Here is a 17,694-nt window from a genome sequence, read left to right on the forward strand (position 1 = left end):
CTTGAATTATTTTTTCTGATAATAAAGTAGGTGAAGAGTGTTCTTGGCTCCGCCGTCCCAGTACACACATACATACGTGTCACTCCTCACAGTATCCCCCCCGTGCCTGTGTGACTTCTGGCTTCCTATGGTAGGTAAATGGTTAGTAACTATGAATCATGTGCACAGAATGGGATAAGGAAGAATTTGAATCATTGGCAGACACCCTTTGGTATCAACAGGCCCATTTTCCCCAGCATCTTTCAGAAGCCTAGTTTTGTGTGTTTTGTTTGGGGGTCACACGGGGCCTTCATTGCAGGAAGAGCGCTCTTCATTTGCTCGTGCGGGATTCTCCAGCTATGGTGCGTGGGCTCTGTGGTTTGCTGCAGCTTGGCTCAGTAGTTGTGGTGCCTTAGTTGCCCCTCGGGATGTGGGAATCTTAGTTCCCTGACGAGGGATCGAACCCGAGTCCCTTCCATTGGAAGGTGGACTCTTAACCAGTGGACTACCAGGGAAGTCCCTCTAAAGCCTACACAGGTTGGTGAGAGGAGCCTTTGTCTTAACACAGTTCAGTAGCTAACTCATGATCACATTAAGAGGCTGTTCTTAACACAGGAGGACATCACACCAAGTGTCAGGGACTTGCTGCAAAACTAGCATGCCGAAGACAAAGAAGTCAGAGTCCTAGATCAGCTACTGACTTTAATCCAGGGGCCATTTCCGTTTCACTAGCTTTATTACTTTGGGTACTTGCAAAAATATTGCCTGCTAGTAACAACGTGATTCTTCTTGTTACTGATGATTTACTGGCAGCATACTTTGTAACTAGTAAGTCAGAGTAGCAGATGAATGGTGAAAACATTTGCAGCCATGTTTTGTCAACACTGAGTTGACAATTTGTACGGAGGACGACCACCCCCTCCCACCCGTGATGTTCAGGCAGGCCACCTGGCCTCATTAGGGCAGGAGCAGTTTGTCTGTAGGCCCAGTGTCATCTTCCAGGAAATACTCATTCTTTAACAAGTTTGCTTGCTCAAAGACACTTCCATGCCGCTTCAAACCAAAGACATTAGGAGGCAAAAGACGGCCAAAGGCCTATCTGCTCAGTTAGTCTGATTCCCTAAAAAGACTTCTGTCTCAAGTGTTGGCTCCCCTGTCCGGATGGTGGGGTTTCTGCTTCCTTTTCTTCAGCCTTGTAACTCCAGCTACATCTCCTGAGACATTTGCAGAGGAAGCAAATACAGGCAGTGGCTGGGAAGGCTGGGTGTAACCATGAGCTGTGTTATTAGGATGTTCAAATATAAACAGTAGCAGAAGCACTGCCAAAAACAAGGCAGCTCCCTCTCCACTGGAAGTATGCACGCTCTGTTTTCTGACTGACGGGAACACAGTTTGGGCGTGGTTTAGATCATTCCAAGGGACCCGAGGCTTCATGATAGACGTGAAAAATTACCAGCATGGTCAACATTTTTTTTGGATTAACTTCTCCCATCCCATGTTCCATGTGCACTGTGACTCGTCAGAACTTTGGATGCTCGGTACCTGTAATGTCCACAGTCTGACTGTCCTGGAGATACAGCATGGACAGAGGATTAAGTCTGTCTTTTAGCTAAAGAGTTGCAAATGGAGTCAGAGCCAGAAAGTGGTTTGGGTGGCTTATTCCTCCAAGAGTTGTGGATATTTAACGGCGCAGTCTCTGTTTTCCTCATTTCCAGCTGCTTGCTACACAGAATTTCAGAATTGTTTTGATCTACTCCTCTTACCCATTTAATCAGTTGCCAGTTTTGTATTTTGCTAATAGTTCAGAGATTCCATAGAGCAAAACCTGGATAAAGGGCCTTATTATTGTTAATTATTACCTTTGTTTTCCTCTTAAGCTCAAATTATTAGCAGTCTCAACACTGTTGTTTCTTTCTAGTCCATCTCCTAGTTCGGCTGGCAATCAGAATTTCCGGCTAAGCCTAGTCTCAGGATGGCTAAGAAGAGTGTCAGTGGTACAGAGAGCAGTCCGTCATCCAGTAATGGAGAAACCTGGGTCTTAGAGGTCACCTTTTGGAAAAGAGACTACCATGAGAAGAGATGTGTTACCATGAGTATAATCAGGGCCTGGCATTTCCTGTGGTCTGTAGCAAGCACTCTGAAGATGTTCGAGTGGAGCCACGTTGGGTGTGTGGCCTTTAAGTTACCTCATTGTATGAGTGAGAAACAGTGGAGTTGTTGAAAAATAGACCCGAGACGAGGGCCACTTTATCGGCCACACCAGTGTTTCTGAAGCCAGGCGGGAGGAGAGAGAGAGGTTTTGTAATTCAGCTTCTGCCTCTTAAACGGCTTACCTGTATGCACTCCGCGCAGTACTTGTCACGCGTGAACATGACCTGCTTGGCGCTGCTGTCACTGCCTACAGGATGTGGTCGCAAACGCTGATGCCAGTTTCGACATTCTTTCCACACCCGTGTCTGCGCGCTCTGTCCTCTGGTTAATGGCACTGACCACGACTGGTAGCATCTGGCCCAGATTACCAGCGCCGCCTCCAGCTGTGGGCCGCCTGACCGCTCTTCTCTAAACACGCTCGCTTCTCTGGAGCTACCGCACGCTCACTCTGTTGTTGCTGTCATTGTAAGGAAATACGTAGCATCAGCCACACTTGAGTGTCCAGTTCAGTGGCATTGAGTGCGTTCACGTTGCCGTGCAGCTGTCGTATCACCACCGTCCAGAACTTTTTCATCTTTGCAAACTGAAGCTCTGTACTCTATAAACAGTAACTCTGTTTCCCCTGCCCCCAGTCCCTGGCAATCACCGTTTTATTTTTTTGGTGCTAGAATTTGACTACCCTGGGTATCTTGTGTAAGTGGCATTGTACAGTATTTGTCCTTTCATGACTGGCCTGTTTCACTGAGTATGATGTTTTTGGGGTTTATCCATGTGAAAGCAGGCATCAGAATCCTCTCCTTATTTTAAGGCTGAGTACTGCTGCATTACATGTGTATGCTACCTTTTGTTAATCCATTCATCTGCTGATGGCCAGCTGGGTTGTTTTCCCCTTTTATCTATTGTGAATGGTGGTGCTGTGGATGTTGATTTATGAGTACCTGCTTTCAGTTTTTTGGGGTGTGCCCAGAAGGGGAATTGCTGGATCGTATGCTGATTCTGGTTAAGTTTTGGAGGAACCCCTGTGCTTTCTGCCACATTTTTACATCCCCAAGAGTTTACGTGCACACAGGTCTCAGTTCTCTGCATTCTCAACAACACTGGTTATCTTCTGGAGGGTTGGGTTTTTTTTTTGAGTGTGTGTGTGTGTGTGGTTTAAATGAGAGCCATCCTGACAGGTGTGATGCAGTATCTGCCTGTGGTTTTGGTTTCTTTCGCTTCGTGACTGCGCACTCGCTGCTGTGCGGGTCCTGCCTGCACGCAGCCAGCCTGCCCGGCTTCTTCGCCTGCCGCTGTGTGTCACCCGCACCGGCACCACCAGCAGCGTGTCTTCCCTCTTGGCACGTCCAGGCGGCTCCCTCTCCAATTCACACTCTTCTCACCACCTTGTACTCAAGAGCAGATGAAACTAGCTCCAGTCTTTCTCTCAATATCGATGACTTTTAAGCATCTGAAAGACATCTTGGCACTTCAGACTCAAAGAGAAGGCGCCGCTACCGTCTGCTCTGGATCTCCTGTCTGTTTCTAAGCGTGGAGTCTTTACCCCTCTCTCGTTTCTGTGGATCCTGCCTTTTGTGCCAGCTCACTGGCCTGCTGCTTCCTCGGTGTTCCACTAGGCCACACTCGCCAGCCCAGGGACGCTCCCTCCAGACCGGAGGTGCCTAGCCGCCTCTTACTGGGCTGTGTCCTGGCTGTTCCATGCTTTCCTTCCTTCTTTTCTTGTAGAAGAGAAAACCTGCTACAGTTTTCCTAGGATAATACCTATTTTTTTACTCCCTTGCTTATGTAACTGGGGTGAGGGGTTCACCTTGGTGGAGACTCACGGTTGCCGTGTCTCCCATTCTTTCCTCAGTCATACTCTGGCCACCTTGGGCTTTTCGTGCTCCTCAAAAACTTGGAAGGACAAGTCTCTACTCTGAGTTGTGAAGCCGCCTCCAGAACCGCTAACTGGACACACACATGCGTGTTTCTGGGAAAGAGCGGTCCCTGGCTTCCGTCAGATCCTTGAAGGAGTGTGTGCCACCAAAGGCCACGAACTCCAGCTCTGAAGTGTCCCGGCGGCCGTGCCCACCCTCTTTTTTCCATGGCAGGAAGGACTGTCCAGTCTGTAGTCCATGGCTGTGGAGCTATTTCGTGAGGCCGGATGATCCGTGGGCCCATGTGGGTATATGCATTGTCCTGCGATGTGGAGGCGGGTATAACCCTTGACGCTTTATAGTTAGTTTAGTTTTGGCTGTACTGGGTCTTCATTGGTGCCGGGGGCAGGGGGTTGGGGCTGCTCTCTAGTTGCTGGTTTCTCACTGCGGTGGGTTCTCTCATTGCAGAGCACGGCTCTAGGGCACGTGGACTTTGGTCCTTGCAGCACATGGGCTCAGTGGTGGCGGCTCCCAGGCTCTTGAGCACAGGCTCAGTAGTTCTGGCAAATGGGCTCAGTTGCTCTACGGCATGTGGGGTCTTCCCAGATCAGGGATCAAACCCGTGTCTCCTGCCATTGGCTGGTGGATTCTTAATCGCTGAGCCACCAAGGAAGTCCATCCTTAACATTTTAAATGGAGGAAGCTTCCTCGTACTTTTAAACTGTGGGACCTGTTGTGCAGATTGTCACCAGGGTCACGATCCGTCTTTCTCCTGCTGTACCTTGACGCTGGTTCTTGCCTAAAGTGGGCATGGTCCTCCCCAAAAGCTGGCAGGCCAGCTGTGTGGTTTAATCAACAAGGTAGCAATAGGAAGACGGCTTCTTGGGCTAGATTTACTCACCGTTTCCTGGTGAGGAAGTCTCTGATTTACCTGAAATCATATTGATTTTCAGCGTAGGTTTTAGTTGGAAGTGTTTGTGAATGAGTCCTGATTCCACAGAAGGAACTAGCGGGAGCTTGCAGAGCTGTCAGATTTCCTGAGGTTTCCTTGAGTGCTTGGAGGCGGTGAGCCTGCTCAGCAAATCGTTGGTAATTAACTGTTAGTGACTGAAAACGCAGGCTCCTGAAAGCAGACGAAGCCAAGCCAAACAAGCAAAACATTTCTTTCAATTACAGCATTTTGATGTTCCAAAAATTGGCACCCCCGGGTTCATATTTTATTTTTCGCATTATAATACTTTACTTTCTAAATATTTTTGTCTAATTTAAGCAGTGACTCTCTTTTCCAGCCAGTAATCTCCAGAGATGTTAAATGCTCCTTTGCCAGATTTTTTCAGTTTCATATTGCTATTAAAAATTGTTTAAACAGTTGCTGAATTCTGAGACAAAGTGAAGAACCAGAAGAGATACTTGCAAGGGTGGGGAAGGAGCACTGGACTGGGAGCGAGGGAAAGTGAGTCCTCACTCCACCTCTGAATGCTCTGTGCCTCCTTCAGGTCCCTTCACCTGCTGTGCCCGCCCCCCTTTCTAATGGATCTGATAAAGGGAGGCAGGGTGATCATCTCAAAGGTTCTCCCTCTAGTTCTATATAAAAATCATTGAGGATAATAAACTCAAAGATGAGTCACTAAGCATCTGCTGTGCACTCATGGGGAGATCTGTGGAATTTTTAAAGATAGGATTCACTTCTCAAGGAGCTTACGGTCTTTTGAGCAGATGCAGTTACCAATACAATATAGTTCGCACACAAATCTACCATTCCCAAATCTAGCCTCACTCAGCATGTGGCCTCGTCTCAAAAATGGCGACGTGCCTCCCAATGGGACAGGCAAAGGGTCCCATCCAGGCGACAGTAGTCTGCAAACTTGAAAGTACCATCAATTTAGAAATATAATGGGATGTTTTACAGTTTTAATTCTGGTATCACCTGTCTTGTTTCAAACTCTTCTTTCCAAAGTCGCCATAAACCTCACGGTTGCCCAGTTCAGTGACTTCTTTTTAAAAATGTATCAGTTCCAACTTCTCAGCAGCAGTTGGCACTGTGGTCCTATTTTCCGTCTTCCACCCTCTGCGTTTAACTTCCCTGAAACGCTAATCTCTCCATTCTTCTGCTTATACAGGGTGTGGCAGTCTCTGGCTCCTCCCCAACCTGTATTGCGCAATAATGCCTTGTGCAAAGTGAAAGAGAAGAGTTGTTGTCTGGCCCAGTGTTTCTGTGTGTTTCGTTTGTGACCTGGGCAGAAATGTATAAGGAATTTCAGATATCGTTTGGCGTTAGAGTGTCTCATCCAGTCTGATTCCCATTTCTACCGATCATAGGATGCCTTGTCCACACTCATCTCCGTGCCGAATGTGTGCAGAATGCTGTGGCAGAGGTATTTACTTAATTTTTCCAGGTCTCTCTCACACCCACTGAGTTCTTAGAGGACTCAGTTCTTTTACTGCTACTGCTTTTAAGGCTTGACACAAATGTTTTGATACATTGAGGATATTTAGTACTTCTTTTATTTAATGAAAGAAACAAATCTGAGGGTGTTCAGCATTATGTCTTCATAGAGTCTTCCTTTTCCTAGAAAGTAATCAACAGTTTCCATTTTAAAAGAAAAGTTGGAAGTATGTTTCCAGTGAGCAGTCATGTTTAAAGCCAGCTGAACCACATGATCATGAACTACATCATCTTTTATTTACTTTTATTTAGTTTGTCTCACTTTTTCTATTTCATATTCAGTGCTCTGATTTCAGTTAGTTTGTTTTCCAGTTTCTCCATCTTTTTTTTTAAATTTTTTTCTCAAGCCTCTATCAAGCTTAGTAGAAAAGCTTTTGTATACATATATATACATAATATGTATAATATATATATTTTTAGAAAACTTGTGAATTTTTGCCTACTGAAAAAATTTATGACATTTTGATTCTACTTAGTACGAATAGAATGCTAGATTTCTAATTTTAAAAAAAAAAGCAACCAGCAACAGAGGTTTACTGTATGGCACAGGGAACTACAGTCAGTGTCTTGTAATAACCTATAATGGGAAATAATTTCAAAAACAATACATGTGTATGTGTATAACTGAATCACCTTGCTGGGTACCTGAAGCATTGAAAGTCCACTGTACTTTGATAAAATGTATATATTTTAAAAAATGAAGAGTTGAAAGTGTATCTCATATACTCACATGAGATACCGTTCACACCTGCCAAGTTGGATACATCGAAACAGGTAAGAGCAGCAGGTGTTGGCACGGGTGTGGAGAAATTGGAACACTCGGGCACTGGTGGTAGGAATGTCGAATGGCACAGCCACTCTGGAAAAGTCTGGCAAGCCCTCAGACTTCATTAAACGTAAAGGTATCATGAGTTGACATAGCTGTTCCACCCTTCGGCGTATACTCAACAGAAGTGAAACATGTCCAATACTCGTATGTGGATATTCACGACAGGATTATTCATAACAGCCAGAAAGTGAAAGCAGCCACATGTCTGTCAGCTGAAGAATAAATACAGAAAGTGTGGGCATATCCATACAGTGTTCTGGATTATTAGGCAGTGGGCACAGTACTGATACAATGCTACAACACAGATGAGCCTTGAAAGCTAAGTGCAAGAAGCCAGTAACCAAAGACATCAAAATGTATGATTCCGTTTATACAGAATGTCCAGAGTAGGCAAATACACAGAGACAGAACGTAGATTAATGGTTGCCTGGAACTGGGAGGGAAGGGGTTTGGGGTAGGGTGTGACTGCTGATGGATGCAAGATTTCTTTTTTGTGCCATGAAAATGTTCTAAAATTAGATAGTAGCCATGGTTTCACAACTGTGCTAAGACAATAGACCACTGAATAGACTATTTAATAGACAGTTAAGTAGAGGAGTTTTAGAGTATATGAGTTATGTTTCAATTTGTTGTTGTTCAGTCACTGAATCATGTCTGACTCTCTGCAACCCCGTGGAAACAGCACATCAGACTTCCTGTCCTTCACTATCGGGAAGAGTGAAGATAGAGAGTTTAAGAGTTTGCTAAAACTCTTGTCCATTTAATCAGTGATGCTATCCAATGATCTTATCCTCTGACACCGCCTTCTCCTGCCTTCAGTCTTTCCCAGCATCAGGGTCTTTTCCAGTGAGTTGGCCCTTTGCATCAGGTGGCCAAAGTACTGGAGCTTCAGCACCTGTCCTTCTGATGAATATTCAGAGTTTATTTCTTTTAGCATTGACTGGTTTGATCTCTTAGCAGTCCGAGGGACTTTCGAGTCTTATTCAGCACCACAACTGGAAAGCATCAAGTCTTTCATGCTTAGCCTTCTTTATGGCCCAACTCTCACATCTGTAAATAACTACTGGAAAAACCATAGCTTTGACTATACATACCTTTGTCATATATTTCAATAAAGGTCTTAAAATGCAAAATTGCACACACACACACACAAAATGTAATGTGGTATGCTAGATTGCCAGCATCCGTTGGGTCATCAAAAAAGCAAGAGAGTTCCAGAAAAACATCTATTTCTGCTTTATTGACCATGCCAAAGCCTTTGACTGTGTGGATCACAACAAACTGTGGAAAATTCTTTAAGAGATGGAAATACCAGACCACCTGACCTGCCTCCTGAGAAATCTGTATGCAGGTCAAGAAGCAGCAGTTAGAACTGGACATGGATCAACAGACTGGTTCCAAATAGGGTACATCAAGGCTGTATATTGTCACCCTGCTTATTTAACTTAATGCAGAGTACATCATGCAAAATGCTGGGCTGGATGAAGCACAAACTGGAATCAAGATTGCCAGGAGAAGTATCAGTAACCTCAGATATGCAGATGACACCACCCTTATGGCAGAAAGTGAAGAACTGAAGAGCCTCTTAATGAGAGTGAAAAGTTGGTTTAAAACTAAATATTCAAAAAACAAAGATCATGGCATCTGGTCCCATCACTTCATGGCAAATAGATGGGGAAACAGTGGAAACAATGAGACACTTTATTTTCGGGGCTCCAAAATCACTGCAGATGGTGACTGCAGCCCTGAAATTAAGACGCTTGCTCCTTGGAAGAAAAGCTATGCCCAACTTAGACAGCATATTAAAAAGCAGAGACATTACTTTGCCGACTAAGGTCCGTCTAGTCAAGGCTATGGTTTTTCCAGTAGTCATGTATGGATGTGAGAGTTGGACTGTGAAGAAGGCTGAGCGCCGAAGAATTGATGCTTTTGAACTGTGGTGTTGGAGAAGACTCTTGAGAGTCCCTTGGACTGCAAGGAGATCCAGCCAGTCCATTCTGAGGGAGATCAGCCCTGAATATTCACTGGAAGGACTGATGCTGAAGCTGGAACTCCAATTCTTTGGCCGCCTCATGCAAAGAGCTGACTCATTGAAAAAGACCCTGATGCTGGGAAAGATTGAAGCGGAAGGAGAAGGGGATGACAGAGGATGAGATGGTTGGATGGCATCACCGACTCAATGGACATGGGTTTTTTCCAAGAGTTGCTGATGGACAGGGAGGCCTGGCGTGCTGCAGTTCACGGGGTCACAGACAGTAGGACACAACTGAGCGACTGAACTGAACTAGCTGATCCTGGACTGGATCCTGGAACAATAAAGAACATTAATGGAAAAAGGAATGAAATCCAAAGTCTGGAGTTAATTAACAATAATGTTCCAGTGTTGATTTCTTTCTTTAAGTTTTAATTTTTTTTTTTTTTAACACCAAAGATATTTTGTACTGGGATATAGCCAGTTAGTAGTCATTAAAGAAGATTCAGGAACCTATACAAAAGTTAGAGTGGATATTAGTTGTCTCTTTATGATCACTCAGGCACAACCACTCTATGAAACATTGAATCATTAAAGCTTTTCACCACATAGATGTCATCAGGAGATTTTTGGCCACTGCTACCTTTAAGTATATCAGAACTATTTAATATATACTAGTTGTCAACTGAACTGAACTGACTTGTCAAAACTGTGATGGGGTCTGAGATTTCACCCTACTTGCAAGCTACCAGGTCAGCCTGACAGTTTCATGGCTGCTGTCTGAAGTCAGAAAGCACCCTGAGCGTCAGCTTCTTGTTGGTGCTGCTTGCCGCCCTGCTCCCACGGGGGCAACACAAGGGGCCCGGGGAGATGCTGTGTTACAGCTGAGGAACCCCAGCCGTGGGACCCCTGAATTTTTACTGTGTGCTGTAAGCCTCCCTCACTTTTCTTCTGACTTCACACATCTGTCATCACACAGAAAGAAACAGTATCTCTGTCTGCCGAGGCTGTGTGATATGGAGACCTCGTTAACAGGACAGCCTAGAATGACAGCACAGGCAGTGTCCTTTGCTCACTAGACACTCACAGGGAGATCCTTGAGGAGCTGTCTCCCGTCACTAGTATGTTCTCGTCATTATTATTCAGACATCAGTGTGTTCCATTAAAGGGATTTGATTGAATTTTAACTTTCTTTCTTTCAATATTTATTGTATATTAAATAATACTCTGCTAACTTTTTTGTTAAGTGGTACATTATTTTTTGTATGATTTATATGTTTGTGTTATTTTGCAAAATACGTAATTCATTTTCTGTAACACACAAATGCCTAAAATGACATGAAAAGTGAAGTCAGTTCGTCCCTCAAGTATTGACAATGAAGAAAATTCTGTTTACTCATTGGCCATAGAGTAATGTCTGAAAAGGTGATGAAAACATTCTCAGATCAAGAGTTTTAACAAAGTTTCCTAAAATGTTGACCGGAGAGGTGTTGAAGGTCATGGACTGGGAGAGAGCAGTGTCCTCATAATTCAGAGTTGCTCTGCATTCTTCACTGTTGTTAAAGAGTCTGCTTTTAAAATTTGTGTTATCTATTTAAAATTTGTTGCTGTGTTCATGGAGCAAAAGTACAGTAATTATGGATCCTTGCTTTTCCTGTTGACAGAGAAACTTACTTCACTGGAAGTGAAATTTGGCTCATTTCAAGTGAGGCACAATTCAAAGTCAGAAAATCCTTCTCTAAATGAAAGGTTCTATTTTGTTTTTTAAGGAAAATTTGCTGTTTCCATTCTTTGAAAGATGGGGATTGGGTTTGTTAAGGTTACCAAATTTGAGGTTTCTTCCTCATACACACTCAAATTGCATTTTGAAAGGGGATACTTCGCATAATCCCAGGGAACCTGCTGAATATTTTTTTCCATTCAAGGATCACTTTCAAATTTTTGGCATCACTCTGTAACACACCAGGAGTTGAAACAGTGATGATGGCCCCTGGTCCCAGCCTCCATTCGTCTCTACTGGGAAAAGAGCTGAAACGAGTCAGTGATTTGGTGTTTGTTTCCTGTGGCTCTAGGTTTTGCGTAGTTCATTTGCAAGCTGTTTAATTTCTTGCATTTGCTCTTTGTCAGACAGTTGTAATTGGACAGAATGCCCCATAGCTTTCTACCTTATCTCGCTTAGCATGTTTGGGAAACCTGCTGTTCTTTCTCACCCATATACTTTAGTATCTTCTCACCAAAGATCAGAAGTTGACAAATGTAGGTCCTCCAAACCTAGTTATTCTTTGGCAAGAGAAATAATACACTTCTTCGAGCTAGTGTGGGGATTAAATGAAATGATATATGTAGAGTTCTTAGGATGAAATGAAATAATGTATGTAGAATTCTTAACCTGATACCCAACGTATAGTAATCCTTGAATAAACAGGAATTATTTTTGTATTTTTTTCTGACTTGCAAACCAGGATGTGAGATACATATTTCAACATTTGGTCCCTTTTGCCTGTTAACTTCTTTTTTTCTTTATCTTACCCTTGACCGCACCATATCTTCCTCTTTGCATGTCTTTTTCTGTTTCCGTTTTTTATGCCTGACTTTTACTCAGTCTCTCTTTCTTTCCCTCCAGATAAACCGAGAAAACTGGTGTACCATTGAGCCGTGCCCTGACGCAGCATCTCTTCTGGCTCCCACGCAGAGCCCAGGTAAGCAGGGATTCTCCATCTTCCGGTTTGCTTGAATAACTACATCCAGAGCCACCATCCCACTCTGATGCAGAATGTTGGCGATCTGTCCTGCATGAGCATTAGTGGCATAAGTGAGAAGAGTGTTACGTGATTTGTGTTTCTAGGCCTTTTATCTATCTCAGAGCTGAAAATGAAGGTGTAATTACCTAAATTTCATTTTAGTAGTAAGTTTCCACAGGTGGCTTTATAGTTGATTAATTCGTCTGTGAAGGTATATATGCTGTGCATATATGTACATGTGATAATGGCTTCTTAATATGATAAAACTATAAATATATATTATTAAGGACTAATCCCAGGTCTCTTGATTTTTGAAATTACCTGGGGAGCTTAAAAAATATACTGATGTCTGAGTCCTACCCCCTAGCGATGCCCATTTAATTAGGCTGAGGTGTGGTCTGAGCATCAGATCTCTAAAAGAGCCTTTGGTTCCTCTGCTGTGTAGCCTAGGTTGAGAATCATAATCTTTGGAAATACTGTCAGCAGTTGAGGCTTTCCTTAAGCACTCACGAGGTATTGGTGACATTAGATAAGGGTAAAAGGCCCTGAAGACCTTGGTGGTTAATGACACAGTACATGTTTTGTGGTTGTTAGGAGTCCTGACTTCTTACCCGAGTTGAGCCACTAATTCACTGTGACGCAAGGTTTGTTCCTAATGTCTGTGTTCTATTGTCTTCCATCCCTGAAGCCTACTGGCTTTCCTTAAGGGAAGAATCCAAATGACTGGTGAGTAACTCAAGTACCCTATGCCTTTTGTTGCAGCTGGTAATTTGCATTTTGGGCTCTTGAGTCTGCTTTACCCAACAAAACCTCTGTTAACCTTTTCAATTTTTCCTGACTTGCTTTAAAAATTACTGAGTTCTCATTTACTGGTCTTTTTAGAAACAGTTTAGCTGTGGATATATGGCAGTAGGAGGAAATTTAAGAACAAGATGGTTCAAATCCTCTTCCTAAAGAGAAGTTTCTTGCTGATTCTCAACCCTCTGACTTTGCTCCAAAGAAAGTGTTGGAAACAAATATGACAAGAGGTTGTTTTGGTTTTTTTTTTTTCCTGTTTTTCTCTCATACAGAAGTTAAAGAATATTATCATGCTGTTGTGTTTAGGGTCTCCAAATATTGTAAGATTGACCTTGTTCCCAGCTGTAGCTGACCCATTCCCCATCTAATCCCCTAGAATCTTCTACTTGAAAGTATACTACTCACTCTGTTATAGTTCCTTAGCTGTGAGGGGCTTTTTCTAGAAGTGCAATTGCTCTCAGCCACTCAAGCTGTGAAGTTGTCTGCCCTGTAGAGGTTGCCTCACAGTTAGAATATTCACAGGAAGGTTCTCCACGTGCCACAGTTTATTTTTACTCCTTTAAAGAGGTGAATTTGAACCCCTGAGCATTTTCCCCAGGGCATAGTCTTAAATATCGTTGACTTTCTCCATACTCCAGCCCCCTGAAAGACTTTGTTTCTTTTGAATCTTTTTAAACCTCAGTTTAACAAAATCCTGAATTATGCTCCTGAACTTGAGGCCTGAGATGATTGTAGGCATAGTTTCCTGTGAATTCTAAATATGTTCAATCATGCAGGTTTCCTTTGCTTTTAAACGCAGCTCAAGAGAACAATAGTGTTAGACTAAATAAGATAATAACCTTTATTTAACGTCACTTTGTATACTCTTCAGGCTTCCCTAGAGGCTCAGATGGTAAAAAATCTGCCCACAGTGTGGGACACCCGAGTTCGATCCCTGGGTCAGGAAGATCCCCTGGAGGGGGAAATGGCAACCCACTGCAGTATTCTTGCCTGGAGAATCCCATGGACAGAGAAGCCTGGTGGGCTAGAGTCCATGGGGTTGCAAAGAGTGGGGCCTGACTGAGTGACCAACACTTTGACTTGCTCTCATTTGTGTAATCTTCAGTCCAGGATAAACGCACGCTTATTTAAGTAGAAATAGGTGCATGGGGATTACGGTTAACGTGGTTCAGCAAAGCCCAGTGAGCGGGCTGCTGCTGAGTTTTCCTACCCTTCTTCCCTGGTGGCTCAGTGGGTAAAGTGTCTGCCTCCAATGCAGGAGACCCGGGTTCGATCCCTGGGCTGGGAAGATCCCCTGGAGAAGGAAATGGCAACCTACTCCAGTACTCTTGCCTGGAAAATCCCATGGACTGAAAAGCCTGGTAGGCTACAGTCCATGGGATCACAAAGAGTCGGACACGACTGAGAGACTTTTCCTCTGCTTCCTCTCCCTCCCCAACTATAATTTGTTTGCATATGTAAAATTTAAGCCCGAGTGACTCGGTAAGCACTTTGAAAGCGCACATGACATGTTGCTTGCTTTTAGAAAGGTGTGCACAAAAGTAAGAGATTTATTAACGGGTCATAAAATAGGACTGACCCACTGCAAAGTGTCGTGTCCTCACTGGACATTTGTCAGGTCACAAGGAAAGGGTGACGAAGTGCTAACCCCACTAGGTGTGTGTATCACATTATGCCTGCTGTGTGCTGAGGCGCAGATGCCCATTACTAAGTGTATAGATTCTCACCATCACTATAACTATTTTAGGGAGGGACATACTATCCTATTTCATTGGTAAGGAGACTGAGTCTTAGAGGTCAAGAATGACTTCTTGCCTGGCGGTCTTTTAGTAGTCAGATCTGGATTGAAGCCGTACCCACCTCAGGGATAAGGAAATGGCAACCCACTCCAGTATTCTTGCCTGGAGAATCCCATGGACGGAGGAGCCTGGTAGGCTACAGTGCACGGGGTCGCAAACAGTCGGACATGACTGAGCGACTTCACCTTCACCTTCACCTCACTCTGTCTAAACCCCGTGATGGTTCTTCCTATTTATACCTTCGTTATGCTCCACCGTATGGATTAGGAAGAAAGATTCCATCCATTTTGAAAACCTGCCAGCATATGTGAGACGAGGGTCCCCGCACTTCCATCTGTGGGGGTTTCATTAGCCTTCGGGTCCTCTTCTCTCCCGTTTGCCTTGTTTTCATCCTCTTCCCTCCGCCCCAGCTCTACAGTCAGCGTTGTATCCCATCCCAGACTCGGGTTCGTTCCCTGGGTGAGGTGTTCCTCCTGGGACTGAGTTTGGATCTTCCCTGTGAATTTTCCGTTAGAATGTCTTGAACCGCTGTGTTTTCCAGTCTGGAATTTGGACGTGGTCTGTTTGACTGCCAGCTGGACAGCGAGCAGCTCGGCGTAGTTGCTGTGACAGCCCTTTCTGCTCTTGGGCAGCCCCCTCCCCTGCTCTTTTCCCCTCAACCACAGAGTGGAGCTTTTTATTTTTCCAAGTGGGGAAAGCCGGGATGGTGGAGAGTGGGGGGAGCAAGTAGAAAAATCACAGCCACTGACTCCACCTAAGTTAGTACATACTCTAACTGTGAGGTGGGGGGAAACACCCAAAATTCTAGAATACCTGTGATTTCCAGGCTTTTAAAAGCAGGGCTATTCCCATTGAACTAACACACACAGAAACAGTTTGGACCAAGACTGAAATGGACTACTTTTCTACTTTAAACGGAAACATTTGCAGATTAATCTGTAAGCCCTACCTCAACTCCTGTAGCATGATTTATGTTTTAGTACTTCTGTGTTGAAATTGCCTCTTAATATATTCATTTCTATCCCAAGATTGTAAAATGCCCCCTACCCTCCCACACACAAACATAAGACAGCTCTTTATTTGGATAATCCCCAGTCCCCAATCAGATGCTTCACTAACAGAAAAGGTAATTTTGTTGACAAGTAATTCATGACCTGTATCAGTGCAGTGCCTTTTTGACCTTGGCTTAGATTCCTGGTTAATCCAGGGCTGATAATTTTTTTAATAAATTTATTTTTTAATTAAAGGATGATTGCGTTACAGAATTTTATTGTTTTCTGTCAAACATCGACATGAATCCAGGGCTAATAATTAATCACTTAATTAATGATCACTTATTAGTTAATTTAGATAAGAAAGCCTTTCTGTTCTCATCTCTGAACACCGACATGTACACACACAGTTACCGTCTAAGCCTATGTGTGATGTGCATGCATGCTCAGTTGCATCCGACTCTTTGCAACTTCATGGGCTGTAGCCCGACAGATTCCTCTGTCCGTGGAATTCTCCAGGCAAGAAGCCTGGAGTGGGTTGCCATTCCCTTCTCCAGGGGGTCTTCCCGACCCAGGGATTGAACCTGCATCTCTTGCATCTCCTGCATTGGCAGGCAGATTCTTTACCACTGCGCCACTTACGAAGCACACTGTCTACGCATAGACTGTAAGCATTAGGAGAAACACTAGCATCATCTCATTCAGCCTCCACTCCCTCTTCTGTGTAGACGGTTTTTTCGAGACCTCTTGCCACAGGCACGCGTTCTTTGCTCCAGCCCTTCTAGTGAATGACCCTGATGCCTGATGACTTCAGGTGTCTGTCAGCCTGTGGCCCAGAAGCCTAGGTACAGTGAAGCTCTGCTTTCACTGCGCGAGCCTTCAGCCGTCCTCATACACATTTTCTTCAAGCTCCTCTGCAGCCTGAATGTGTCTCGGGCATTTCCACTCCCGTGACCTTATTGCCATGTTTACCAGTGTTCCAGCTTGATTTGTTCAGGGACAGACACCGCCGTGGAGGTGCAGCGCTGGTGGCCCCTCTGGCCGTGGCCAGGCCGCCCGCATGCTGGACTTGGGTACACTGTCTGTTACGCTTGTGCTTTGTCTGTGAATAGGCCTGGAAACGCTCAGTGGGTTTTGTTTTGCCATCACCTTGTGCTGTCAACTCCTCTTGAATTTCCTTTCAAGCAAAGCCTCCAGGTAGAGTTCTCTTGAACTGCTTGGCAGCTGGGTTGTCTGCTCTGTCCCTCATCACTTAGTAGCACCTAAAGATTTGATAAACTTCCATATGTTTTCCAAGTCACACATCATGCCAACTAGAATGGAATCGTACCATCTTCCAAAACTTCCTGAAGGAGGCTGATATCTTCTTGGTATCACTGTGTACCAGTGTTTTAATTTCTGTTGTTACCAGGTCACATGTCCCTTTTGGATACAAAGTTAAGGGAGAGAATGAGTTAAATACTGAGCTAACTGAGGTATACTAAGCCTTTTGAATTCTTTGAGGTACCAGTACAATATTTCTGTCAAGGTCCCCCTCTGTCTGCTTCCCCAGAGTTCATATCCTAGTTGTTGAACTGAAAACAGATTCTAGATTATGTATTTTTCTTCATCACATTATTCATCCAATATCAGATCTATCTAGGACAAGTTAAATAGTTATATTTTAGTTATTGCATAATAAAATCTGTAAGTTTAATACACTGGCATGCTTATTAGTTATGCTTCCTCTTTGTCTGTCATCTTGCTGCTGCTAAGTCACTTCAGTCGTGTCTGACTCTTTGCAACCCCATAGACGGCAGCCCACCAGGCTCCCCCATCCCTGGGATTCTCCAGGCAGGAACACTGGAGTGGGTTGCCATTTCCTTCTCCAGTGCATGAAAGTGAAAAGTGAAAGTGAAGTCACTCAGTCTTGTCCGACCCTTCGCGACCCCATGGACTGCAGCCCGCCAGGCTCCCCATCCATGGGACTTTCCAGGCAAGAGCACTGGAGTGGGATCCAGAAAGAACTTAAGTCTCAAAACAGAAATTGCCTGCAAACCCTATTACATAGTTTCCTAACGAAGAATTTCAGATTTTGGTGGCAAAAGAAATACATTCTCTAATTACCAAGAGGAAGAGATATATGTTTAAATAC

General features: G+C 44.1%; 1 protein-coding gene and 1 non-coding gene across 14 annotated transcripts in view; both read left to right on the forward strand.

Annotated features, from left to right (window-relative positions):
- AKAP13 (A-kinase anchoring protein 13) overlaps positions 1–17,694 on the forward strand; it is a 320,810-nt gene that overhangs the window by 213,971 nt on the left and 89,145 nt on the right. For all 13 annotated transcript variants that reach the window (XM_060402005.1, XM_027975368.2, XM_060402001.1 and 10 more), the window contains one exon: positions 11,854–11,929. In XM_060402005.1, the coding sequence (XP_060257988.1) occupies positions 11,854–11,929 (76 nt within the window). The remainder of the gene's footprint in view (positions 1–11,853; positions 11,930–17,694) is intronic.
- On the forward strand, positions 13,986–14,057 carry TRNAW-CCA (transfer RNA tryptophan (anticodon CCA)). Its single transcript has one exon. It is a non-coding gene; the product is annotated as a tRNA-Trp (tRNA).

The sequence above is a fragment of the Ovis aries genome, chromosome 18, assembly GCF_016772045.2.
Source record: "Ovis aries strain OAR_USU_Benz2616 breed Rambouillet chromosome 18, ARS-UI_Ramb_v3.0, whole genome shotgun sequence".
Classification (NCBI taxonomy): domain Eukaryota; kingdom Metazoa; phylum Chordata; class Mammalia; order Artiodactyla; family Bovidae; genus Ovis; species Ovis aries.